At 36.3% G+C, this 23,782-nt stretch overlaps 1 protein-coding gene across 1 annotated transcript; it reads right to left on the bottom strand.

The window, feature by feature from the left end:
- Positions 1–209: 209 nt before the first annotated feature.
- On the bottom strand, positions 210–23,781 carry LOC111150174 (coiled-coil domain containing 34). The gene is made up of 6 exons (XM_022507573.1): positions 23,441–23,781; positions 18,070–18,205; positions 10,515–10,622; positions 2,933–3,091; positions 2,230–2,371; positions 210–742 (listed from the first exon to the last, which is right to left on the bottom strand). Exons 1-6 carry the CDS (start codon positions 23,779–23,781, stop codon positions 525–527), a joined length of 1,104 nt encoding a protein of 367 aa, XP_022363281.1. The 3' UTR covers positions 210–524.
- Between the last annotated feature and the right edge of the window lies 1 nt (position 23,782).

The following is a 23,782-nucleotide window of genomic DNA, read 5'->3' as shown; positions in this document are numbered from 1 at the left end:
ATGCCTCTAGTTGGTTATTTAAAAACATTTAAAAATATTTACAAAGGAAAATACACCAAAAGTTATCAACAAAGACTGTTTTTGATTACTGTAGGAGTCTAACCCATTTAAATTCTTTTAAGAGTTATCCTGAGCATGCAGTTTAGAAATGCTTGTCTGAACAATTTAAGCTTAATCTTACTATGTTCATAAACACAAATACAGAGTATGAAAGAACACAACACAAAATGTTGGTTTTATTGGCATTACAATGTAGTTTTAATACAAGCTAAATATAAACACAATTGTTAGATATTCAGTCACTTATCCTGGGAAACAAAATGCCAAGATCAACCTTGAAGCGCTTATAAAAATGAAAATGTATAAAGGATCTTCAATTAGCTCTAAGGACAACATATACAAATGCAAAAATGGGAAAGTGCCAATAATCACATCAAATGCTGAGCTGTTGACTGAGGAATAAAAACAATTCTACTTTTAAAATTAAATAGCTTCAGGTAAAAGCATGCAATTTCCCACATCCACTATCTTTGTATTCTGCACAGAGTTCCAAGGCAAAGATTGCTTCTGGCTTTCTGAACCACCAGAGAGGATGATGACCTGTGTGGCTGACTTATCACAGGCCTTTTAGTCTTCTTTCCTGATAGGTCCTTAGCTTCTTTGGAAGGAGGCATATGAATGGGTTTCCATGGAATTGGATTATAAAAGGCTGGCTCTGGATAAGAATTTCCACTGTAAAAATCTAAAATTATTAAAAAGTCAGAACAAAACAAAACAAGAAAAAACTTCTTGAGATCAAAGAAACTACTTATTTTTAAATTCCTAGAAAAATGTTACAGTATCAAAAGGGCAAAAATATCACTGACAAGCCAATTTAATCCATTTAAAATTTGAACTCTAATATATTTTCAAACAAGTAACATTTTTCAAATACAGTAAGCACTGCAGTAAAAATTAAAATATAAGTGATAATTCTAAGTCCAAAGAGTGTTGTCAAAATCTACATAAATAAAAACTCATATAAAATTTTTATTAAGAAATCACTTTTAGAACCCTTAAACTGATCAAAATCTTCATTTTCTTAACTCAGTCTAGGAAACCACTGTTTGTGTACTAGTTTTCCCTAGTCAGACACTGAATTTTAGAGAAAAGAAAGGTTTATTGCATTATAGCTAAAGTGAGTCAAAACTCTTGTTCAGAATCACTGAAATTCTAAATTATTATCAATCAAATTAATCTGATTACATACTATCCCTGTAATTTTGATTATTAAAAGTAGTAGAGCATTTGCAGACAAATGTTTATTAGAACTCATTAAAAATGCAAAATTTGATAAAATAATCCATTATTGTAGCAAACAACTTCTAGTCAATACATATATTCCCACCTGAAGTTTTAACTGTAGTAATCAATTGTTGGGTTAAAACCACTGCTTATTCCTCTTTTTTTTTTTCAAACAGAAAAAGAGAAAGCAAGGAGCAGACCATGCCTAGTGCCTAATAGCTGTAATGGATGACTTTTGTGACACATAGGAGAGACCTAAACCCTGACAGCAGGAATGTGTTGTTCAGACACTGGCAACCCACTTTGACTGCATAGATATGTCAACACACACTTCACCAAGATGGTCAAAACAAAGTCTGGAATATGTTCTATTGTGTGAACAGAACAGAATGGGGTATTTTTAATAATAAATCACTTAAACAAGTGAAGGCAGCTGTCAGCAAGGTATGAGCTTCCAACATGAAGTACAAAGAAAAACATGCACTGCCATTTATAATCAGAGCAAGCCTAAAGGCCAACCGGTTTTGTGTCGGGTTCATGTGCTGCCTAGTATTCCACCCTGCAAAAGGAATGTACCAAAGACACTGGAAGCTCAGCAGCCTCAGAGGGTTAGATGAAGGGGAGGAAAAATGATCTCTTAAATATATCCTCATGAAGGCTTCAAAAACCAAAAACATAAGAAAGTTCTACGTGTTTCTTACTGGCAGAAATCATTACTTTGCAGTTTTGCAACTACTGCCTTTAAAATATATCTAATTTATAAGAGAATGACAAAAGATTTGTAGTATCTCTATAGGAACATAGTGTGTTATAATCTTCCAAAAAATAGTAATTTGAAAGAAAAATGAATTTTACACATATCTATTTATGTCAAAAGGAAACATAATGTATAATATTTGCTGCTGTAAACCATATTTATCTAAGCCACATAACATAAAAACCAACCTGTAAGTTTTCCATTGGCATAACCATAGCTCTTTGCAGCTGGACGAGGTTTATTTTTTGCATTTTCCAACCATTCCTTAAACCTTTTCTCTGCTATTTCCTTTTTTTCCTGTAATTCAGCTTGCCGTTGTTTTTCTTTTTCCTTAAAATGACAAGACCAAAGAATCTCTAGTGATGTTCTGTAACTAAAAATTCTATTCAAATTCCATTGACTCTTCTTCCCCAATAGCTTCCTACCCCAATGGCTTACTGATCATAAATACTAAATCATATTTCTATAAATTGATAAAAAAAATTAAACATGATCAGGGATGTAATCTAAAGGTGGCTGCTTCTACACAAGACATCAAACCCAAGAAGGAAAAATGCAATTCGCAGTTTTAAAATAGAACAGCTACTTACAATGTAATAAGACTTTCATAAAAGTGCATAAAAAATATTTAAAAGCATAAACCATGAAAAAAAGTTTGAACCTGACTGAAAATGTATCAACAAGCTTATAATTATTTTTCAACCTGAAAAAGCCATAAATGCATATTCATTTCTGAAACTTCCACATAGTATAAAGAAGTAGGGATAGTTTCATGTCTTTGTTTTATGGTAAAGTGGTGCCTATTTTCTATTAGAAATTTTTTATACAATATAGTTGGCACATATGAACACTAAAGCCATATATTCCAACTGGTTACTTTAATATAAATACCTTTTCTTTCTTCTTCTTTTCACATTCTTCAGCATTTTTCTTCTTTAACCATTCTTGGTATTTTTCTTTTGCCTTTTCTTGCAAATGTTCTTTCTCCAATTCCTTTGCTGCTTTTTCCTCCATTTCCTTATTTATTTTTTGTTCCCTTTCTTTTCTTTTCTTAAATAAAAATGAAAGAATTTCAATTGCATTATCTGTAATTATGCCCATATAAGTAAGGAGTATTATATGCAGTAATTTTCTAAACTTCAGTTATTTCTTAAAAGAGATGGTAACATAAAGGTTGATACAATGTAGCTTTTGAAAATATATAACATACCTGCAATCGCCTGGTCAATTGTAGTCTACCAGCTTTGCTATAAATTTCATGAGGACAGTAACAAAGACCTTGCCCACTGAAGTATACTCAGAGGTTGTGACAGTACTAGGTAAACAGTAGGTGCTCAATAAAGATTTGTTGCTTAATGAACAGAAATTACAACCCATTAGACTGTTCTAAATCTTGTATTTTATAGTAGATGTTTACCTTCACTCTAAAGTAGAAGCCATATATGTACATTTCCTGACAGTTTGTCAATACAAATACTTAGATAAAATCTTTGTCATCTGTGAGGTACACAGCACAAAAAAAATAACATTAAATACTGTTAAAAGGGCACATACAGACAAATCTCTAGCTACATAATTCTTATAAGTTCTACACAGACCAGAGGTAGCAAACTATGGTCCCCAGATCAAATATGGTCCTGTATTTGTAAATAAAGTTTTACTGAAACATGGCCAAACCCATTTATTCATACATTTATTGTCCGTGGCTGCTTTTGCACCACAACAGCAAGTTGAAGAGCTACAACAGAGACTGTATGGGCTACAAAGCCTAAACTATTTATCTGGCCCTTTAAAGAAAAAATCTGACTGTAACTCAATGTTTGTTTCCTTTTCATTCAGAATATAATTTACCAACCCACCTATATTCTAAATAAACCAATAACATGGCTTACTCTCCTTATTAAAGGTTTAGAAAATAATTTTCAAGGCCTAAGTGTATGTAGTACAAATGCCAGATGCATTACCCTTCATGGAGCAAAAGAAATATGATTGAAGAAAAAAATTCTTCCCTTGAAAGCATCTTGTAGAATATGTTAATGTAAGTAATTCAATTAACACCCAAGTAACAAACACCAGTTCCACAGAATATACATCAGATGCCATACAGGAAAGACTGGTTTTAAAAATCAAAGCCCAGTGCACTTGGGTGGCTCAGTCAGTTGAGTGACCAACTCTTAGTTTCAGCTCAGGTCATGATCTCAGGGTCCTGAGATCAAGCCCCATGTAGAGCTCCACTGCTTCTCTCCTTTTCCCTCTGCCCCTCCCCACTGCTTTCTCTCTCTCTCAAACAAACAAATAAATAAATAAATAAATAAATCAAGCCCAAGATGCTATGTGTACTTCTGTCTTGCTGGTCAACCAACAGCTGCAACAAGGAATCCTTTCTTGCTGAGAACACAATTTCCATTAAAACAATAGTGGACTTTACTTCATACTGTCAGAAAAGCTACAAGATTAAAAACAATCTTGTAGTATATTTCACTCACTGTCTGCCTCATGAGACTCCTCCACAACCTCAACAACAAGGAGTCATCCAGTCCCTATGTTGTCTTCCATTATAACAGCTAACATTTATTGAGTGCTGACTCCTCTTATTCCTTTTGTATATACCTTATACATATGTACTATATCAATTCTTATAAGACAATATGAGGTAGGCACTATTATAATCTCAACTTACAAATATGGAAATGAGGCACAAAGAAGGTAAGTCATTTGCCTAAATTCACACAGGTGGTAAATGGCAGATCACAGATCATACAAACACCAAAATGAATGTTAAGAATAATTTTGTGTCAATTAATTCAATTTAAAGAAATGCCAAAGTTCCTTAAAATATATAATTTTCCAAAACTGATTCAAAAAGAAAATAGAGTATCTGAATAACGTTCTACTTGTAAAAATAATTCAGAATTTAAAACCTTCCCACAAGGAAAACCCCAGGCTCTAATAGCTTCACTGCCAGATTTCATCACACATTTAAGGAAGAAATAATACCAATCACTACACAAAGTATTTCAGAAAATAGAGGAAAAAAGGAATACATCCAAACTCATTTTAAGAATCCAGTATTGTTCTGATATCAAAACAAGGCATGGAAGTCACAATATACTAATAGGGATGAGACAAGATAACTGTTCTCATCATCAAAAACTTGAAATTTTTAGAGATACATTTAATGAAAGATATATAATACTATACCTTGAAAACTAAAAAACACTGAGAGAACTAAAGATGACCTAAATAAATAGAAAGAAAAATCATGTTTATAGATTTAAAATTTGATATTACTAAGATGGCAATTTTCTCCAAAATGATCTATATATTTAATGAAATCACAATAGTGTCAGGTATTATTAAAGCAAACATGATCAGAGAAATTCATAAGCTGATTCTAAATTATATATGGAAAGACACAGAATAACTAAAAACAATTCTGAAACAGAAGAAGAAAGATGGAAGATTTACACGATCTGATTAGAAGAATTACAAATTCAATAATTATAAAACTACAGTAACAGAGTAGTGTGGTACTGGCACAGGACTAGATCAAAGGGAGAGAAAAGGATCAAGAAATAGGAATTTCTATAAGGAAAATTAAATGGGAAGAAATACTTGCAATACATACATGTGACAGGACTTAAAGGAATATAAAAGAAAACATGCAACTTATGAATAAGACATACAATTCTTCCACAAAAAAATTAAGCACAAAACAAAAACAGGAAATGAGATGTAGAAATGGTTGATAGCATTACAGACTGAATTGGGTGCCTCAAAATTCTTATGTTGAAGCCTTAACCTTCAAAGCGACTATATTTGGAGACAGGACTTTTAGAGAGGTAATGAAGGTGATTAAAGTCCTAAGGGTAGGGTTCAAATTCCATAGGGCTGGTGTCCTTATAAGAAGAAGAGACATCAGGGATATTCATGCAGAGAGAAGGGCTTGTGAGGGTAGGGAGAGAAGGCATCCATCTTGCAAGCCAAGTAGAGAGGCCTCAGGAGAAACCTTCACTGATAACCTGCATTTTAGACTTCCAGCCTCCAGAACTGTAAGAAAATAAATTTCCATTGTTTAAGCCACCCAGTCTGTGGAATTTTTTTAACCTAGCAGGTTAATACAACAAGCTTATGAAAAGATGCTAAATATCATTAGATCTCAGGGAAATGAAAATTAAAACAGCAATAACATACCACCCCATAGTCACTTAACTGAAAAAGACATTATCAAGTTTGGCAAGGATTTGGTGCAACGGGAACTTTCATACAATAGTGGTGAAAATATAAAATGATACAAGCATATTAAAAAACAGTTTGGCAGTTTCTTTTAAACACATACTTAACATACAACCTGGCAATTCAGTTCTTAAGCATTTAACCAAGAAATGAAAACTAATGTCCACAGCACAACTTGTACATAAGTGGTCATAAAATTTTATTTGTAATATCCCAAAACTGAAAACAGCACATTTTTCCACCGACTGGTAAATGGATATACAATTTATGGTTACTGCACAGAATACTCCACAGAATGGTTACTGCTACTCAACAATAAAAAGGTACAATCTTAATAGAGCAAATTTTAAAAACAAAAGAGGCCCAATGCAAAAAATATATATTCTACGATTCCATTTAAATGAAATTCTAGAAAAGGTAAATCTAATCCACAGGGAAAGAAAGTAGACTAATGGTTTTCTTGGAGCTGGGACTAGTTGCGGGTAGCAACGGGGCTTGAATGCCAAGGGGCAGGGGGATCTTTTTGGAGTCACAGAAATATTCTCTATCTTACTGTAGTGATGTTTATTACACAGGCATATAAGTTCGTCAAACCTCATCCAAATTAAGATAGGGTTATTTTACTGTATGTAAATTATAGCTCAATGAAGTTTCTTTTAAAACATCAAAAAGACTTTCTGTAGAATTTAAGCTGGAGAAGAGAGAACAGAATGTTTTTAGTTAGCACAAGGAGAGGAGAGCAGGCACTCAGAGGGATGCACCAAGACAGAGCAGCCAGCTACTAAGTGGCTTCAGATTTTCTGGCACTCCAGTTCTATACCACACAGAGCACAACAATAAATCTTCCCTTTTTTAAGACACGGCCCTGAGAGAACCTTTGTTTCTTGTAACTAAAGGAAACTAACAAAATAACTGGGTACCTAAAGTGTCAAAACCTCTATTTTGGTTCCTTCAGTAGTATCTGGAACAGAGTAAAAGTGTTGAATGTATGAATGATGCATTGGATAAGTGTTATCATACGCTTTGTCAACCTGAACTTTTTACATCGAAAAATCAGTTCCATGTTTTGAGAACTAAAAGTAATTTTATTTTGAAATATTTCTGAAAACAGTGAAGGTAAAGAAGACCCTTTCATAACATATGTGATAACACACTGTAAAAAAAAAAAAAATCTAGAAAAATGAATTAGTATGGCCACACAAATGTAAGAGTACCAGATAAGATAAGCCATTTATTTGAAAATGATTTAACAATTTAGTGTCATATTAGAGAAACCGACTTTGCTAATGGATATACAAATTCTTTTTGTCTGATTGTTTTTGCTAGAACGCAGAGAAAATGACTTAGAGAAAATTTTGCCACAGATATACCTAAAATGTGAATGAAGCTAGAGGCAGCAGGGACCACACACCATGAAATGTAAACAAAGATGCCAGACGGGAAGAGAAGAACCAGGAAAGCAGTCTTTACAAAGAGAGGTAAATCTAACTGAGACTGAAAGAGGAAATCTGATAGGTCTGAAAGGAAAAAAAAAAAAAAAATAGAGTAATCAATTATTCCTTAACTTGCACAAGAGGTCTGCAAAATAAATAAATTTAAATTCTCAGAGCTTATTTTTGAACCATTCTCACTCATACTTATGGAATCTTGCTTTCAATAATTGGTGATTTGTGTCAGGACAAACCATTTCCAACCAAAAGAAAAAAAAAAAAACAAAACTCTTTTCTCAAATACCTGGATTAGATCTACTGACACTAATTAAAATAGAGACTATATCATCTCTTAGCAATATCTTACATTCTTAGACAAATAACAACTATGTTTGACTGGCATGGTAAAATGAGCTTAATGGAGTTAAAAGATAAGAGAAGCTTTTAGAGGAGAGAGCATACTATTCTATACATGTAAAACTGGTTTTATGGCTATAAACTGCACAAAATATCACACAGACCTTGCAAATAGTCACACAGACTTATTCTGATTTGGGCACTGATTCACAAAGAACTTTCTTATTGTATTGTGGAATGAAGCAAACTTATAAATAATAATGATTTATTTCTGAAATAAAGAACAAATACATTTATAGTTATAACACACACACTTCCAGCCAATTTCCTTCTTACAATACCTGGATGACAGAAGCTATGTCATCTTCAACTTACTGAAATTATTGACCAGATACTCTTACTAATGCCACTGAGCATTAGATTCAATAATGTTAAGGACAATTAGAATTAAAATTTAAGATTCTGTCTTATGCTCTAAACATCTAACTAAACTCATAAAATTGGATCAAATAATAAAATCAATACCATTCTAAATATGTGAAAATTACAAAACAAACAGATAAAAAGATACGTATTCTCAAAATTTCTAATTTGTGATCCAATAAAAGAATGTATTAAAACTGAAAGATAATATATGGACATTGGGGAGGGTATGTGCTATGGTGAGTGCTGTGAAGTGTGTAAACCTGGCGATTCATAGACCTGTACCCCTGGGGATAAAAATATATTATATGTTTATAAAAAATAAAATTAAAAAAAAAAAAAACCTGAAAGATAATAGATTTATTTACTCATTCCAATAACAAATGTTTAATGCATTATAAAGCATGATGCTAGATCTTACATAGAAAGTAATATAAAAAATAATTCCTACCCTTAAAAATTCTTTTTTTTTTAAAGATTTTTTTATTTATTTATTTGACAGACAGAGTTCACAAGTAGGCAGAGAGGCAGGCAGAGAGCGAGAGAGGGAAGCAGGCTCCCTGCTGAGCAGAGAGCCCGATGCGGGACTCGATCCCAGAACCCTGAGATCATGACCTGAGCCGAAGGCAGCGGCTTAACCCACTGAGCCACCCAGGCACCCCTACCCTTAAAAATTCTTAAAATTACAAAGTTGTTAAAGATTTTGTGTATACAAAATCCAAAATAGCAACAAAATAGATACAAAATACAAAGTGATATAAACTGAACCAGGATTCAGAGAAGGAAAGAGTTTCTATTTCTAGCATGTGATCAGTGAATGATTCATGTAGGAAATACTTTGAGTTGGATAATAAAGGGAAAGGTAGAGAGGAGGATATGATGAAATTCCATGCTGATGAAGTATAATATAAAAAAATAAGGAAGTGAGAAACAGAATGGAAATGTTTTCAAAATTTCTCATGAATACATATCCCTGGAGAGTGGGGAGCACAGTCTATTGCTTGGGATTTCTCTGAAATCTCCTGTGTATATTAAAAATAACATAAAACTTTTATTCTGTTCCCATTAAATATCTATCTTGCTTTAACATGAAAATAACATTTTTCCTCCCAAAAAAATTCCAGTAAAACCAATACTCAAAGAAATGGCTCATGATTATCCTATGTGTGCTCCCAAAAGAAAGCCAGTAAGAAGCATAAGATGAAGAGAACCACAGGTGGAAGAAGACATGGCTCAGAGAGCAGACTAGAAGATCTTTAACCAGCCAGGCCAGAATTGTTAAAACATTACTTGGAGGACTGTAGGGAATCATAAAAAATATATTTTGAACTGGGGAATGACATTTGATTTTTTCAGCAAGATCAGCCTGGCAAAGCCACAGAGAATGGATTCATTCACTCAACAAATATTTGGGGCATCTACTATGTGTCAGGCACTGATCTAGCTGCTGGAGAACTGAATAAAAAAGACGAAAGTCTCTGATCTTATAGAGCTTACAACCAGTAGGGGAAATAGGCAGTAAATAAGTTGAAAGATATAATGAGACCAGACAGGAAGAGATCATAAACAGGAGAGTGCTGACAATAAAGGAAAGGTGGCATGAGGGGAAGGCACAAACAACAGAATAACTCTGATAATGCCTAGGTGACTGAGATGACAGTAGTACTCGTAACAGGAATCAAAGGAAAATGGGCAAAAAATGGGTTGTTATAGATTTGCAGGCTCAGAAGTACCTGTCAACCTAAGAGATAGAAGTCCAAGACCCCAGGAAGTCCAGCCAAGATACAGAATCTGTGACTACTTACAGCAAGAAACAAGGAAGCCACATGAGCGAAAAGGAAGAGAAGAAGAGAACAAAGGGTAGAAGACAGAGACTTGATAAATGTCCATGAACGTAGAGGAAAAAAATCAAGTGGAAGAATGAATCTGAGAGAAAATAACAAAAAACTTCGTTATGAGGAGTAATGAAAAGAAAAACTTTGAAAAAGAGCTGTCAATATGTGGGTGCAAATTTTTTTCCTCCTTACCTGTTCATTCTTTTTCTGAACCCATTCCTTGTGCTTTTCTTCAGCAATTACCTTTCTTTTTTCACGTTCTTCCATTTCTTTTCTTTTCTCTAGCTGTTGATTTAATTCCTACAGGTTTTTATTCAAACAAAGGCAGCATTTAATAGAAGTACTCAAATCACATATTAAAAACAAGGCTGATATTAACCAAATTAAACAAGAATATAATTTCCTTTAGAGAAAATACACTGTTAGTGACAATAACTTACTTAAGTAACCAGTCTATGATGAAAAGAAACCATTGGTAAAAACTATAAGTCATTTTTTAAAAATGCAAATAATTGCTTGGCAGCAAAACACTAGTTTCTTAGACTAAATTTCAGCTAAATAACTCTCATTGAAAGCAACTTTCCCACACATAAATTTTGGCATCACTGTACACTATTGGCAGAAGCTCAAGAGAACTGCAACTTTTTTAAGTTATAGAAAGTTTCTAGATTCGTAATGCAGATAAAGGATTGGAGTTAAATAATCCCTAAATTAAAATTTTGATTCAAGGTTAATCAAAGAGGAAATGTAAAGAAACTATTCAATTTTCTTAAAGAAAAAAAAAAAGAATCCAGATTTTTCTTCACTGATTTTATAGCTTCTGGAGTGTAAAACAAAACCACATTCATATCCCAGATTATTTAACTGCCTTGCTGTCACTCGAATCTACACGTTTGGGCATTTCCTCAGGAGAAAGAATGTAGAAGGTATGGCCAAATAAAACTTCGAGCTGAATGCCACCACTCTGTCACTCATCAGTTAAATTACTGCATTAGTTGAGAATGCTGTTCAAACTAGACTCCTAGGACTCTACTGCCATAATTACTGGTTATTTTTCTTCTCTCTCCTTAGATACTAATAATCAGATACTTTTATATATCTTTCATTGGACCTCACTCCTCCTCCCCATCCCTCCCTTTCCCAAAGACTTACTACCTAGCACCTGAGGGTGCTAGTGGGAAAGCCAATTCTTCAACTCTCAGATAATTCCAGTGTGTTCAATGAAATGAAGATAAAACTTGACAACAAAAACAAATATTTTGGACTTTAGAACTGGTCACAGGATACCTATCTTCCATGACCTCTCATTCTAAAATTCTGCTGCACAGATAATAGCTGCCCTGACTCATTCAGAAAGTCTTCCAACTTTTAAACACTATACACCCCTCTACCCCTCACAAAGTAAAATATCCATCTGGTTTTTAAAGGGATTTTTTTCATGACCTCTGCAGAGACTATGCCTTGATTATTCACTTAATGCTTTTTGGATGCAGTGTCTACTATAAAGATAGCAAAAACTAGATACAGATGAAATTCCAAACGTCTCCAATCTAATGCGATTCTACATACATAAAAGAATTAAAGCGCTACATTGTGAGGAGCTGTGTATAACATTTCAGAAAAGGGAAAGGAAGGGAAGGGAAGGGAAGATGACATGAGAAATAGTGCGGACCAGGGCAGTCAGAAATAGATAGTAAGGAGATGGCTTGACTAGGCTGGGGGTTGGGGGTGGACAACTAGAAAATCAGAATGTAGTACTAACTAGATGGGAAAAAAATCTTTTTGAGACAGGCAGAGTAAATTGAACACTATGAAGCAGGAATACATGGCAAAGGCAATGATTCTGAACCCTTAAAGCTGCAGACTGCACTTGAAAGGAGGAAAACATCTCTGAGGGAGCCGACTAGGAGATTGCCACGGTGTAGGAATTGTGAGGGGAAGATCTGAGAAGAATTATGTGTGTATGAAAGGCAAGATAACAGTTCTGACAATCAGATATCCAAAATTTTCCAAAACAGACTTATTATTAAGGAAAGTGATTATTTAAACATACAACTAATAATATAATTGATTATATTTATATACCCTTTTAAGATTCTTGACATAATTAAATTAAAAAATCAGGAAAAAAAAGGATACTTTGTGTTCAAAAATTTTAGCTGACATAAGAATTAAAGATGAAAGGTCAAAAGCACCTAGAAAATGCAAAACTGACCCAAATTGTGCTCTGCTCTCAGGAAGTCTGGTCAAGTAATTTGCTGTCACAGAATATACATCCCTTTCTGAGACACAACCCCTGCCCCCCGATACACAAGGCATCGCCTCTCAGAATTCCCAGCCTGAATGCCTCCACCTGTTTACCACCAGGATACGCCTCTTCCAGACACAGCCAGCACCCTCTCCCACAAGGCCCCTAGTATGTCTTCTGGGAGACCACTGGAGTTTCAATAGGATTATAGCTATTTTCACACACAGTGAACACTTGATTATGGAAAACCAAAATCCAAAGAGGATCCTAACAATATATTTTTATTTCAATAGCTTTTGCTGACTTTCAAAGAACTTTTTATCACTGAAGGTAACAATCAGGAAAAGAGACAGGTTTGAGTTTCACCAGCTTTAAACCCTGCCCTACTTCTTTGCTAAGGGCTGATGAATGAAATGGTCCTATGCAAGATTAGGAAAAAAAAGAAAAACGCACCTGGATTATTCACAAACTAAATCATTTTTTTTATAATTTAGAACAGATTGTATTAAAATGTTAAAGCAAATGTTAAAAATTAGAATTAACCAAAGATTATAGAGAATTTATGGCAGTCTGCTAGAGAATTTTTTTAAATAATAGAAATTTAAATATAAAGGGTGCCTGGGTGGCTCAGTGGGTTGGGCCTCTGCCTTCGCTCAGGTCATGATCTCAGGGTCCTGGGATCGAGTTCCGCATCGGGCTCTCTGCTCGACAGGGAGCCTGCTTCCTCCTCTCTCTCTCTCTCTGCCTGCCTCTCTGCCTACTTGTGATCTCTCTCTCTGTCAAATAAATAAAATCTTAAAAAAAAAAGAAATTTAAATATAAAAACGTATATGAGCTACAAAACCAATATGATAGTTTTTATAATACTAATGTTCAACATTTACTATATTTGTCATTCAACATTAGTTACAAATGTAAAAAATTCTGTAAGCAGGTAATTTTGATGGATTAAAATAATTTTTAACAAATTTAAAAATATTTTAAAAATAATTTTTAACTCAATCTTAGAGATGTCTAAAACAAATGTCTGTCTAAATGTCTGTTGCTGAAATACAGTTTATGGAAAGAGATGATCTTTTTAATGACTCAATTATCCTTTGAATTTTCCTTTAAGTTTTCAAGGAAGAAAATAAGAAAACCGGGGTAAGTTCAAAATAAAATACTAAGTCTGACCCATTTATTTCTATAATATATCTTGATATTATGGAAAAAAAATTTATTACTTGAAAACTGAAGGAAGCAGGACCCGTCCCAGCTTTGCCAGGAAATGAAATGTTGGCAGCTACTTTCTGGCCCTCAGTAGGAATCTAAGATGAACTGTTCTTTATGGTTAATAATCTATGCTTTTAATGATATGATTTATAAACAAATTAGAAATGCAGTAAATTAGGACAGAAGAATAAGAAAAGCATCACTTAGAAAATAAAACAAGGAAAAGGCATGAAAAAATGTGAATACCATAAAGTCACAAGATAAACTTATAAAGTGAGTAGTTGGCCTATATGTTATTATCTCTGGCATGACTGATAGGCTAAGATTTATGCTAAAATATTTAATTGCTTTAGAGTTAAGTAATGATGTAGCCATAAGAAATTTCAAACTACTAAATACATGAAGAAATTTTAATCTTTCAACTAATTACACTCTGTTACATGCTTAATGATTGCGGCAGGGACTTCATATTCATTATTTCAATCTGTTCTCAAAAACCTATCTTCAGTAGTTATTATTACCATCTGCTTTAACATGTAACAACAATGAACTTTCATTGAATGTCCTATATACTAGGCTGTATCCTTATGTTGACTTAGCCCTCATTAACAACACTATGAGGTAAATATTATTCTTCCCCTTTTGTTGATTAAGAAATTGAGGCACAGCAAGTTTAAGGATATGACCAAGATCCATGTTTTGAATCCAGGAAGTATACCTCAAGAATTTCTGCTTTTAGCCACTCTAGGACTGCCTCTGTAAAATCTGGTTTATAAAGAGACTGGGGGCTCGGAGATGTGGATAACTTTCCCAAGGTCACACGGCTAAAATTTCGGCCTTGTTCTGTGTGACTCCAAAGCCCAGGCTCCCTTATGAATTTCTTGTAATTTAATTAGCTTCTTTTATTGTATGCTAACTCTAAAAATGACTTTTAGTGGTTTTCCTTTCCTTAATGTAACAAGTGAATTCTAGTGAGGTCAGAGATAAAGCTAAATACCATAAACCGAACCCCACTTTACCAATGGCTCACTAGATCAGTGTTTTCCAAACTGTGAGTCCAAAACCAATTTAGTGGGTTATGACTGGCCTTTAAAAACAAAACAAAACAAAACACAAGAAAGGAAAGAAAGAATAGCATACCAGGTTTTGCACAAATATATGTATGTGTAAATATACATAAATGTATGGATTTATATGTGACAAGCAAAGTAGACTTCTCACCAGGAACAAAATATTTTGATAGCTACTGCACTAAATAGTGGAAATTAGTAATGTTAAAATTTGAGGCTGAGATAAGAGTATGGGGTCTCAATAATATACACTAATCCTGAAAATAAATGAAAAACCTTTAAGAAGGCTATGATTGCAATGATATCAGTAACAACACTAATAAAACATATCAGTCACAATATTTTGTCTCATTTAAACCTCACAAAAGTCATGTGACATAGGTATTACTTTTATTCTTATTGTATGGACAGGTAATTGAAGCAAAAAAGTTTAAACATGCCTGCCTGGCATCAAATCTTAAGGTCTTTCTCAAGCACTCTGCCCTTCTAAGAGGAAACAAGTACTACTGTGTACTTTTCCAGGAATAAATTTATTTCTTAGAATACAAACATCATGCAATAGGGAAATAACAGAATGCACTGGTTTCTACAGTCATTTGAATCATGCCAAGCCTCCTGAATTGTGACTGCCTATCTAGTTCAAAATGCATCACAGAAATAATGAGTTTCAAAACTGTATGAAAAACCTATTCCAAGGAAGATCATGGAGGGCAATGCTTCAGATCCAAGGATATTTATGGCAACATAGTTACTAATAGATTAAACTTAAATTTATGATAATAGTGAACCAATTAACTATATTCTTATATCTATATTTTTTTAAGATTTTACTTATTTATTGAGAGAGATAGAGAGAGCACACATGCACAGGTGCACATGAGGGGAGGAGCAGACAGAAAGGGAGAGTCTCAAGCCGACTCCACTCCTCATGCACAGTGCAATAAGGGACTTGATCTCACAACCCTGAGATTATGACCTAAGCTGAAATCAAGAGTAGGACTTTTAACTGACCAAGCCACCCATGCACTCTATAGCTAATATATTTAAAAAAATATTTTAATAATCTTAGCCAGCCATTTAGAAATGATGTTGCAAAAATATTTAATGATATAGAAATATATTAATAGTGTAACGGGCAGAAAAAAGGTTACAAAGAAGTTTGATCCTGTTTCCCTAGAAACAAGATATACCCCTCACCATTCAAATCTACTTGGGTTCTGTGGTCAGATAGGAAGAATTCAGATAGTGAGTCTGGATACTATGGGATGCCAAATCATCCAAATCTCTTCCGTTGCTAGTTTCTCAACAGCAAATAGTAAGAGTTAAAAAATGAAGGATTCATGTGAAAATGTATATCACACTACTTTTTTGAATTTGAAGAGTGAGAGTTCAGAGACAATCACAAACACAGAGATGTCCAATAAGCAAGGCAGGTTGGCACAGAGAAATGAAAAACCCTGAAAGCCCACCAGATTCCCATCTCCCCACTCTCACTCACTCTAGGGCACATGCTCTGAGTAATATAGGGCTTGATTCCGGTCTCTATTTCATTTTGGCATCTTTTTTAAAAAAATTTTACCAAGTAGGGGCACCTGAGTGGCTCAGCGGTTAAGCGTCTGTCTTCAGCTCAGGTCATGATCCCAGAGTCCTGGGATGGAGCTCCACATAGGGCTCCCTGCTCTGTGGGAATCCTGCTTCTCCCTCTCCCACTCCCCCTGCTTGTGTTGCCTCTCTTGCTGCGTCTGTCAAATAAGTAAAATCTTTAAAAAAAAAATTTACCAAATAAATGCAGTTGCATTTACTTTAGTTAAATGTGTATATAGTAAAGCTCTATTGTATGTGTCTTCATTTACACATTTGTAGATTTTTAAAAAAATATTTACTTTTTTATTTGACAGAGACAGACACAGTGAGAGAGGGAACATAAGCAGGGGAGTGGGAGAGGGAGAAGCAGAGCAGGGAGCTTGATGCAGGGCTCAATCCCAGGACCCTGGGATCATGACCTGAGCCAAAGGCAGACGCTTAACCACTGAGCCAACTAAGTGCCCCAGATTTCTTTTTTAAATATACACAGAAGAAAATCTGGAAAGCTATATGCAATAATATTAACCACGGTTACCTTTAGGTGATGAAATCAGAGATTTTAATTTCTTAATTATGCTTAGCTATATTTTCCAAATGTTCTTACAGTGAACATGTATTATTTTTACAATAAGAGTTATTAAAATGGACATAGCAAACTGACACAAATAAATGAAAAAATTTTGTTTTTGAGGGATAATAACATTAACATTTTTTAGGGTATTTTTTTTATTGTGTTATGTTAGTCACCATAAAATACATCATTAGTTTTTGATGCAGTGTTCCAAGATTCATTGTTTATGTACAACACCCAGTGCTCCATGCAATATGTGCCCTCCTTAATACCCACCACCAGGCTTGCCCATCCATCCACCTCCCTCCCCTCTATAACCCTCAGTTTGTTTCTCAGAGTCCACAGTCTCTCATGGTTCATCTTCCCCTCTGATTTGCCCCAATTCACTTTTCCTTTCGTTCTCCTAATGCCTTCCACGTTATTCCTTATGTTCCACAAGTAAGTGAAACTCTATGATAATTGACTTTCTCTGATTGACTTATTTCACTCAGCATAATCTCCTCCAGTCCTGTCCATGTTGATTCAAAAGTTGGGCATTCATCCTTTCTGATCGCTGAGTAATATTCCATTGTATATATGAACCACATCTTCTTTATCCATTTGTCTATTGAAGGGCATCTCGGCTCTTTCTACAGTTTGGCTATTGTGGACATTGCTGCTATGAACACTGGGGTACATGTGGCCCTTCTTTTCACTACATCTGTATCTTTGGGGTAAATATCCAGTAGTGCAATTGCTGGGTCATAGCGTAGCTCTATTTTTAAATTTTTGAGGAATCTCCACACTGTTTTCCAAGTTGCACTCCTACCAACAATGTAAGAGGGTTCCCCTTTCTCCACATCCTCTCCAACATTTGTTGTTTCCTGCCTTGTTAATCTTGACCATTTTAACTGGTGTAGGTGGTATCTCAATGTGGCTTTGATTTGAATTTCCCTGATGGCCAATGATGACAAACATTTTTTCATGTGTCTGGTAGCCATTTAACATTAACATTTTAATTTTGATAGCAGCTCTAATTTGTGAACTCATAGATTAAGCAAAAAGGATACTGTCTAGTTTTACCTCCAGAGCTTTCTGCTGCAGACGGTCACGTTCTTCTCTTTCTTTGCCAATAAACCACACTTCCCATGGCGTCAGGCTGCTTTCTGGTAGGCGCTCCTGTTTCTGTTCTTCTTGGTGATCTTCTGACTCAACCACACTATTCCAAAAGACAGAACACATAGCATTTGCACTCAAAACTCTTTGGCTATACATTCACTTAACCATACAGTGAAAGCAGAATTTAATAATATATTTACAATATTGTGATTTTTATAAATGCATATATATGAATTATCTATAAACATACACTTAAAAAATCATGAACAAGAAGTCCAATATTTGAATTAGTTTATCTATCAAACTGCCTTGGAATTCCTTCATCATCTAAAATCACACTATTTAAAACCCCACTGGGAAAACTCAGACCCAGTCCATTTGCCTCAATGACAAGAATTTTTTGTTCTTAAAAATATCTTATCTGGACAACTAATTATAACACATGACCCTCATCATATCCTGAAGCAGACTTTTCCCTTTCCTCCCTTAAACAGTTCAGAGGAAAAAAGAATATTTGTATATATGTAGAGAAAATGTGTTATGTGTTTAACAATTAAGGATTCTGGGTGAAAGATGAACAGAAATTCTTTTTTTTTTAAGATTTGATTAAGAAAAATTTTTATTTAAAGATTTTATTTATTTATTTGACAGAGAAAGACACAGCAAGAGAGGGAACACAAACAGGTGGAATGGGAGAAGGAGAAGCAGGCTTTCTGCCAAGTAGGGAGGCCAATGCAGGGCTCGATCCCAGGACCCCGGGACCATGACCTGAGCCAAAGGCAGACACTTAACGACTGAGCCACCCAGGTGCCTCTTTTAAGATTTTATTTTTAAATAATCTCTACATCCAATATGGGACTTGAATTTACAACCCTGAGATTAAGAATTCCATGCTCTATCAACTGAGTCAGCCAGGTGCCCCAGAAACTCTCAACTTTTTTCTAAGTTTGAAATTGTCTTAAAGTTACCAAAAAATATGGCTCTAGTATTCCTTAACGTTTTAGTTGACTCCTTTTTGCCCATTCTTCAGAACAGGGTGTCTACAACTCTCCATTTTGGTTAGTGCATCTCCCGTGTGCACCTCTGTCAGTCTGTCTCTTCTAGGTACATGGAAAAGTAACTACTTACACAAGCTCAAGAGAAGGGGGTGGGGAAATACTGGGCCTCAGCCAGATACACAAGCCTCATAAAACTGAGCAAAAGTGGACCATTAGGACCCAAGGAAAGAAAGGTTGTTCAGGGCCCAGGTGTTTATAGATTCAGCTCCTCTTTCTCTTTAACATTCCCGCTTCAGGCCACCAACTGCCTCTCCCTCCACCCTGCACAACTTTTTCGACCTCATAGCTTCAGTTTACTCATTTTCTTCTGCAGCTCTCTTCATTCATTCATGCCCTCCTGCAGTCGGTATTCTAGTAGGAAAAAGACCCTGCTAATGTATTGTTTATTTCTCATACACATCTTTCCTTCTCCAGACTTTATCTGCTTCCACAGTCTCAACTATCACTAGGTACTGATGATCTGTCATTCCAGGCTAGATCTTTCTCCTGAGCTCCAGACTTCTTTCCAACCATCTAATAGACTGCCCCACTTAACTATAAATCAGCGACAACCAAATCTAATCATCTTTTACCCTCTATCCACTACCCTCTCCACCAAGAAAAATTTTACTCCTCATCTTATAATTTTACATCAGTGAAGAGTACCAATACCCACCCAGCTAGCTCTGTCAGCAACCCAGACCTGTGACTCCTCCTGTGCCCTGTCCAGATTTAGTCCCTCGACCACCCACACCCACATGATTACCTAGTCATGTCTATTCTACTTCTTTCCATTTTCTCAAGCCATTCTCCTTTTCTCCAACCTTACAACCACTGTCTGGACATAACTGACCTTTTTCCCCATTTCAAACCATTTTCCACAACTGTTGCCACATTCATTCTTCAAATGCATCCTTCCATCATGTCACTCCCTACCTCAAAGTTCTTCTGCGGCTCCTTTGCGCACAAGATGAAATCCAAACTCCACATTCTGACACCCATGAATTACCTGCTGCCTATCTTCCCAGCCTCCTCTTATGTCAGTGGCTGACCTGGATTATTTTGGTTTTGTTGAACTTAAGCAGACTGCTGAATGTGCCACACCCTTGTGCTCTGTAGCTTTGTCTAAAAACCGAAATGCCTCCATCTCCACAGGTAGCCATTCAAGAGCTTAGATTTGGGAATAAAACATTTTGGGTGAATCTCTACCTGCTTCCTCCTGGCTAAGTACATTTCTTAACTTATTTAAGCCTCCATTCTCATCTATAAAATGGAAATAGCAGCAGAAGCTACCTCACGTGGACTACTGAACGAGACAATCTATGTTAAAGCATGCAGACAGATTCTGGGCACTCAGTAAGTATTTGCTACATGTCATTCAGTAGGAGAAGGAGGAATATGGCTAATTCCTACTCTTCCTTTAAGACTCAACTCAGGCATTAATCTTTATTGACTCATAGTAAAACTCTGCAAAAAATCTGGACTGAGTACCTTGGGCTTTCTGTCACTTGTTCATCTCTGCCATAGGCTATGAATTCCTTACAAACAGCAAGTTTTAACTCATTTTTTTAATTTCAAGAGTCTAGCTTAGGGCCTAGAATATAGGAACTCCCTAAAAAATGTTTGTTGAAAGAGCACAATTAGAGATTTGTTTGTTTTTCTTAAATGACATTTTAGGGGCACCTGGGTGGTTCAGTCGGTTAAGTGTCTGCCTTGGGCTCAGGTCATTCTCTTGGGGTCCTGGGATTAAGCCACGTATCAGGCTCCCCACTTGGCGGGGAGTCTGTTTCTACCTCTCTACCCCACCCCCTGCTCATGCTCTAATAAATAAATAAAATCTTCTAAAAATGACATTTTAAATCTTAAATTCCTTACCTTAATATTTTTAACAAATGATAGCGTATACACTAAAAAAATGCATAGCATATACACTACAGCTTTACCCATAATCAAGAGATGCTCAGTAAGCAGCTTTTTATGACTAAAATATTTATTAAGGCACGGTTTTCTTAATGGATAGAGTGATATTAAAACCAGGATAGAGCTGAATGAACAGAAGGCCCAAGGCTTTATTATAAAAGACTCCAAGAAAATACTTGTCATCATCTGAGGTCAGCTGTTTCATCTCAGTCCTGTCCAACACACTTGAAGGTCCATGCATCCCCTAAGCATGGCTCTAGGTACACATAAACTACCTGGAGCTCATATCACCATGCACACTTGATACCTGAGTCTATCTCTGTGGCTGATGAACAATGGACAAAAGGCATAAAATCCCAAACAGCTATGGGTTTACTCCCTGCTCCATGGAGAGAATGCCCATGGCCTGGAACTAGGGACGAGGCCGTGGGCATCATCCCCAAACTGCCAAGGGCGCCCACTAAAGGTTAGAGGTAGGGAGGATGACTGATGAAATTTTGTAAACATTTATCTTCCTGAAAGGAAATGCTATGTTCTCTGGAGCATTTGAAGACAACCACTGCATCTATCTGTTCTCTAGTAGGAGTGGGAACCAGACATTCATTCAGCACATATTTATTGAACACCTAATACGCATCGGACACTTGCCATACACAAGGCCTATCAACTCCTGCATTCCTTCCAGGCCATATCCTATCCCTTAGACTCACAGGGAATGACCTATGATAAGGTTGCGATAAGGAAGGCAGCCTTAAGCCTGGGATGCTACCAGCTCATTTGGGCTTTGGCTAAAATGAGACAAAAAAATATGTCTGGCTCTTCTGAGTGCTGTTTGGTTAGGGGTTTGACTCCTGGAAGCTAATGCAAGGTCTCAGCAGCTGAGCTGTGGTTTTGATAGCCATCATTCCATAGGTTGCTAAACTGTACCTACATTGCTCAGTCCTGTTGATTAGACTCAAAGATATTTTCCAAAGCCTTAAAATTATTTTAAAAATCTATGGGACCAACTCAATCCTGAAGAATGCCTACAAAGACCCACATGAAAATGGACTCCTGAAACTCTATCATCAAGTTCTACTATCAGGTTGATCAGAGGCCTGTTGTTGCTACGACCAGTCTGGACAAGTGGCTTGCTTGGTTACTCTTACTGATCTCCATTCCCATCAACGTACTTACTTTTACTTTTCATTCTTAAGAGACTCATTGCTGTAACTGTGTGAGTCATGTCATATGGTTCCATATTCCATTCATTCACTCTGGGTATGAATGCTTTACACTAAAGGGGGCTATGTTGCTGCTTACACATAAAGCATAGTTTCTCTGGTCTGTTTTTGAGATCTCCTGTATTGTGCCTTAGACAGCTTGACAATCAGAAACTTGTAAATGTTTTCTGAAGGTGACGTATGAGTGTATTCCAGAAGGGGCCTACATTATTTAGCCTGTCTCAGAAAGTTATTCCTGCAGGGATAAGCCCTTTGTTCTTATTTCTATATATCCAGTAATAGCCATGTAGCCTAGAGAAGAGAGAACATGATCTATTTACCTCAGTACTAAACCCAGCTCTGCTAATAACTAGGTATATGCCTTCAAATCAGACTTTTTATCTGCATCCTGAGCCAGTTTCGTTATATGTAAAATGAGTAGCTTAATTTAGGTTTTAATTTCATGAGTAGAGGCCACGTCTATCTTGCTTATGGTCCCCAGTATCTAGACTAGTATATGGCACAGACTAGATGTTTGCTGAGTCATTGTAGAAATTAAAAAATTTGGGTGATTTTAATAATATATTTGGTTCTAACATTCTCTGATTCAATGATTTCTATTCTACTGTTAATTTTGAGCGCACAAACCAGATCCAACCTTATCTGTGGATGCTGAGGTTGACATTGCTAAGCTGGGCTGCAGCTCCTCATTTATGACCCAAAATGTATACATACTGCTTACTACAACCTACTTCACGGGCAAGCAGGTTTTTCCAAAACAACTACAGGTACTACCAAGGCGCAGTAATCAATTTTGGTATCAGGGTTTGAACAAGAGTTCTGGTGTCCACAATCTGACTTTTGAATACTCGCAAAATTCCCGAAATGGTAGCAAAATTTTGTGTTTTTGACACTAGGTACGTTTTTCTGGGGAGTGAGACTGTAGAAATCACATTCTCAGGGAAAAAAAAAAAGATTAAGAATCATAGAAAATCTATATGCATGCGTGCTCATTGGCCCACAACTCTTAATAAGCAAAAAGGGGCAGCACCTCACGAGGAAGTGCCTGCAGAGCCCCTGAGGCGAGGCCGGGAGGGGGCTGGGCCGCCAGAAGGTGCTTAGAAGGGTCTAAGGAATCTTGAGAGGGGTTGTACCGGCTGGCGGCCTCGAGTTTACCTGACGTACCCCGGTAACTCCACTCCTCTCAGGCTCGCCACTTTAGCCTGTGAATCATGAGCACCTTCGTCCACGTCTTCCTCATCCTCCCCGTCGCCATCGTCGTAGTCGAACGGGAAGCTCTTGTGGCCGAGGGGAGACAACAGCGACATGGTGGAATTGCTGCAGCTCAGCGGGGGCGACGGCGAGCACACAGTCACCGGCTCCAGTCCCTGCCCCCGGGCGCCCGCCATGAGGACGGAGACGGAACCGGAGGAGGGCCGAGAGCTGGACCTGCAGTCGGCTGAGGACCGCGCGTCGGAAGGTGACGAATCCGCCCCCCACCGCCCTGCAGCCCACATC

The sequence above is a fragment of the Enhydra lutris genome, unplaced genomic scaffold (genome assembly GCF_002288905.1).
Source record: "Enhydra lutris kenyoni isolate GAN:26980312 unplaced genomic scaffold, ASM228890v2 scaffoldscaffold22, whole genome shotgun sequence".
NCBI classification, from domain to species: domain Eukaryota; kingdom Metazoa; phylum Chordata; class Mammalia; order Carnivora; family Mustelidae; genus Enhydra; species Enhydra lutris.
Note: the sequence above shows the minus strand (reverse complement) of the source record. Positions and strands in the feature narration are given on the sequence as shown.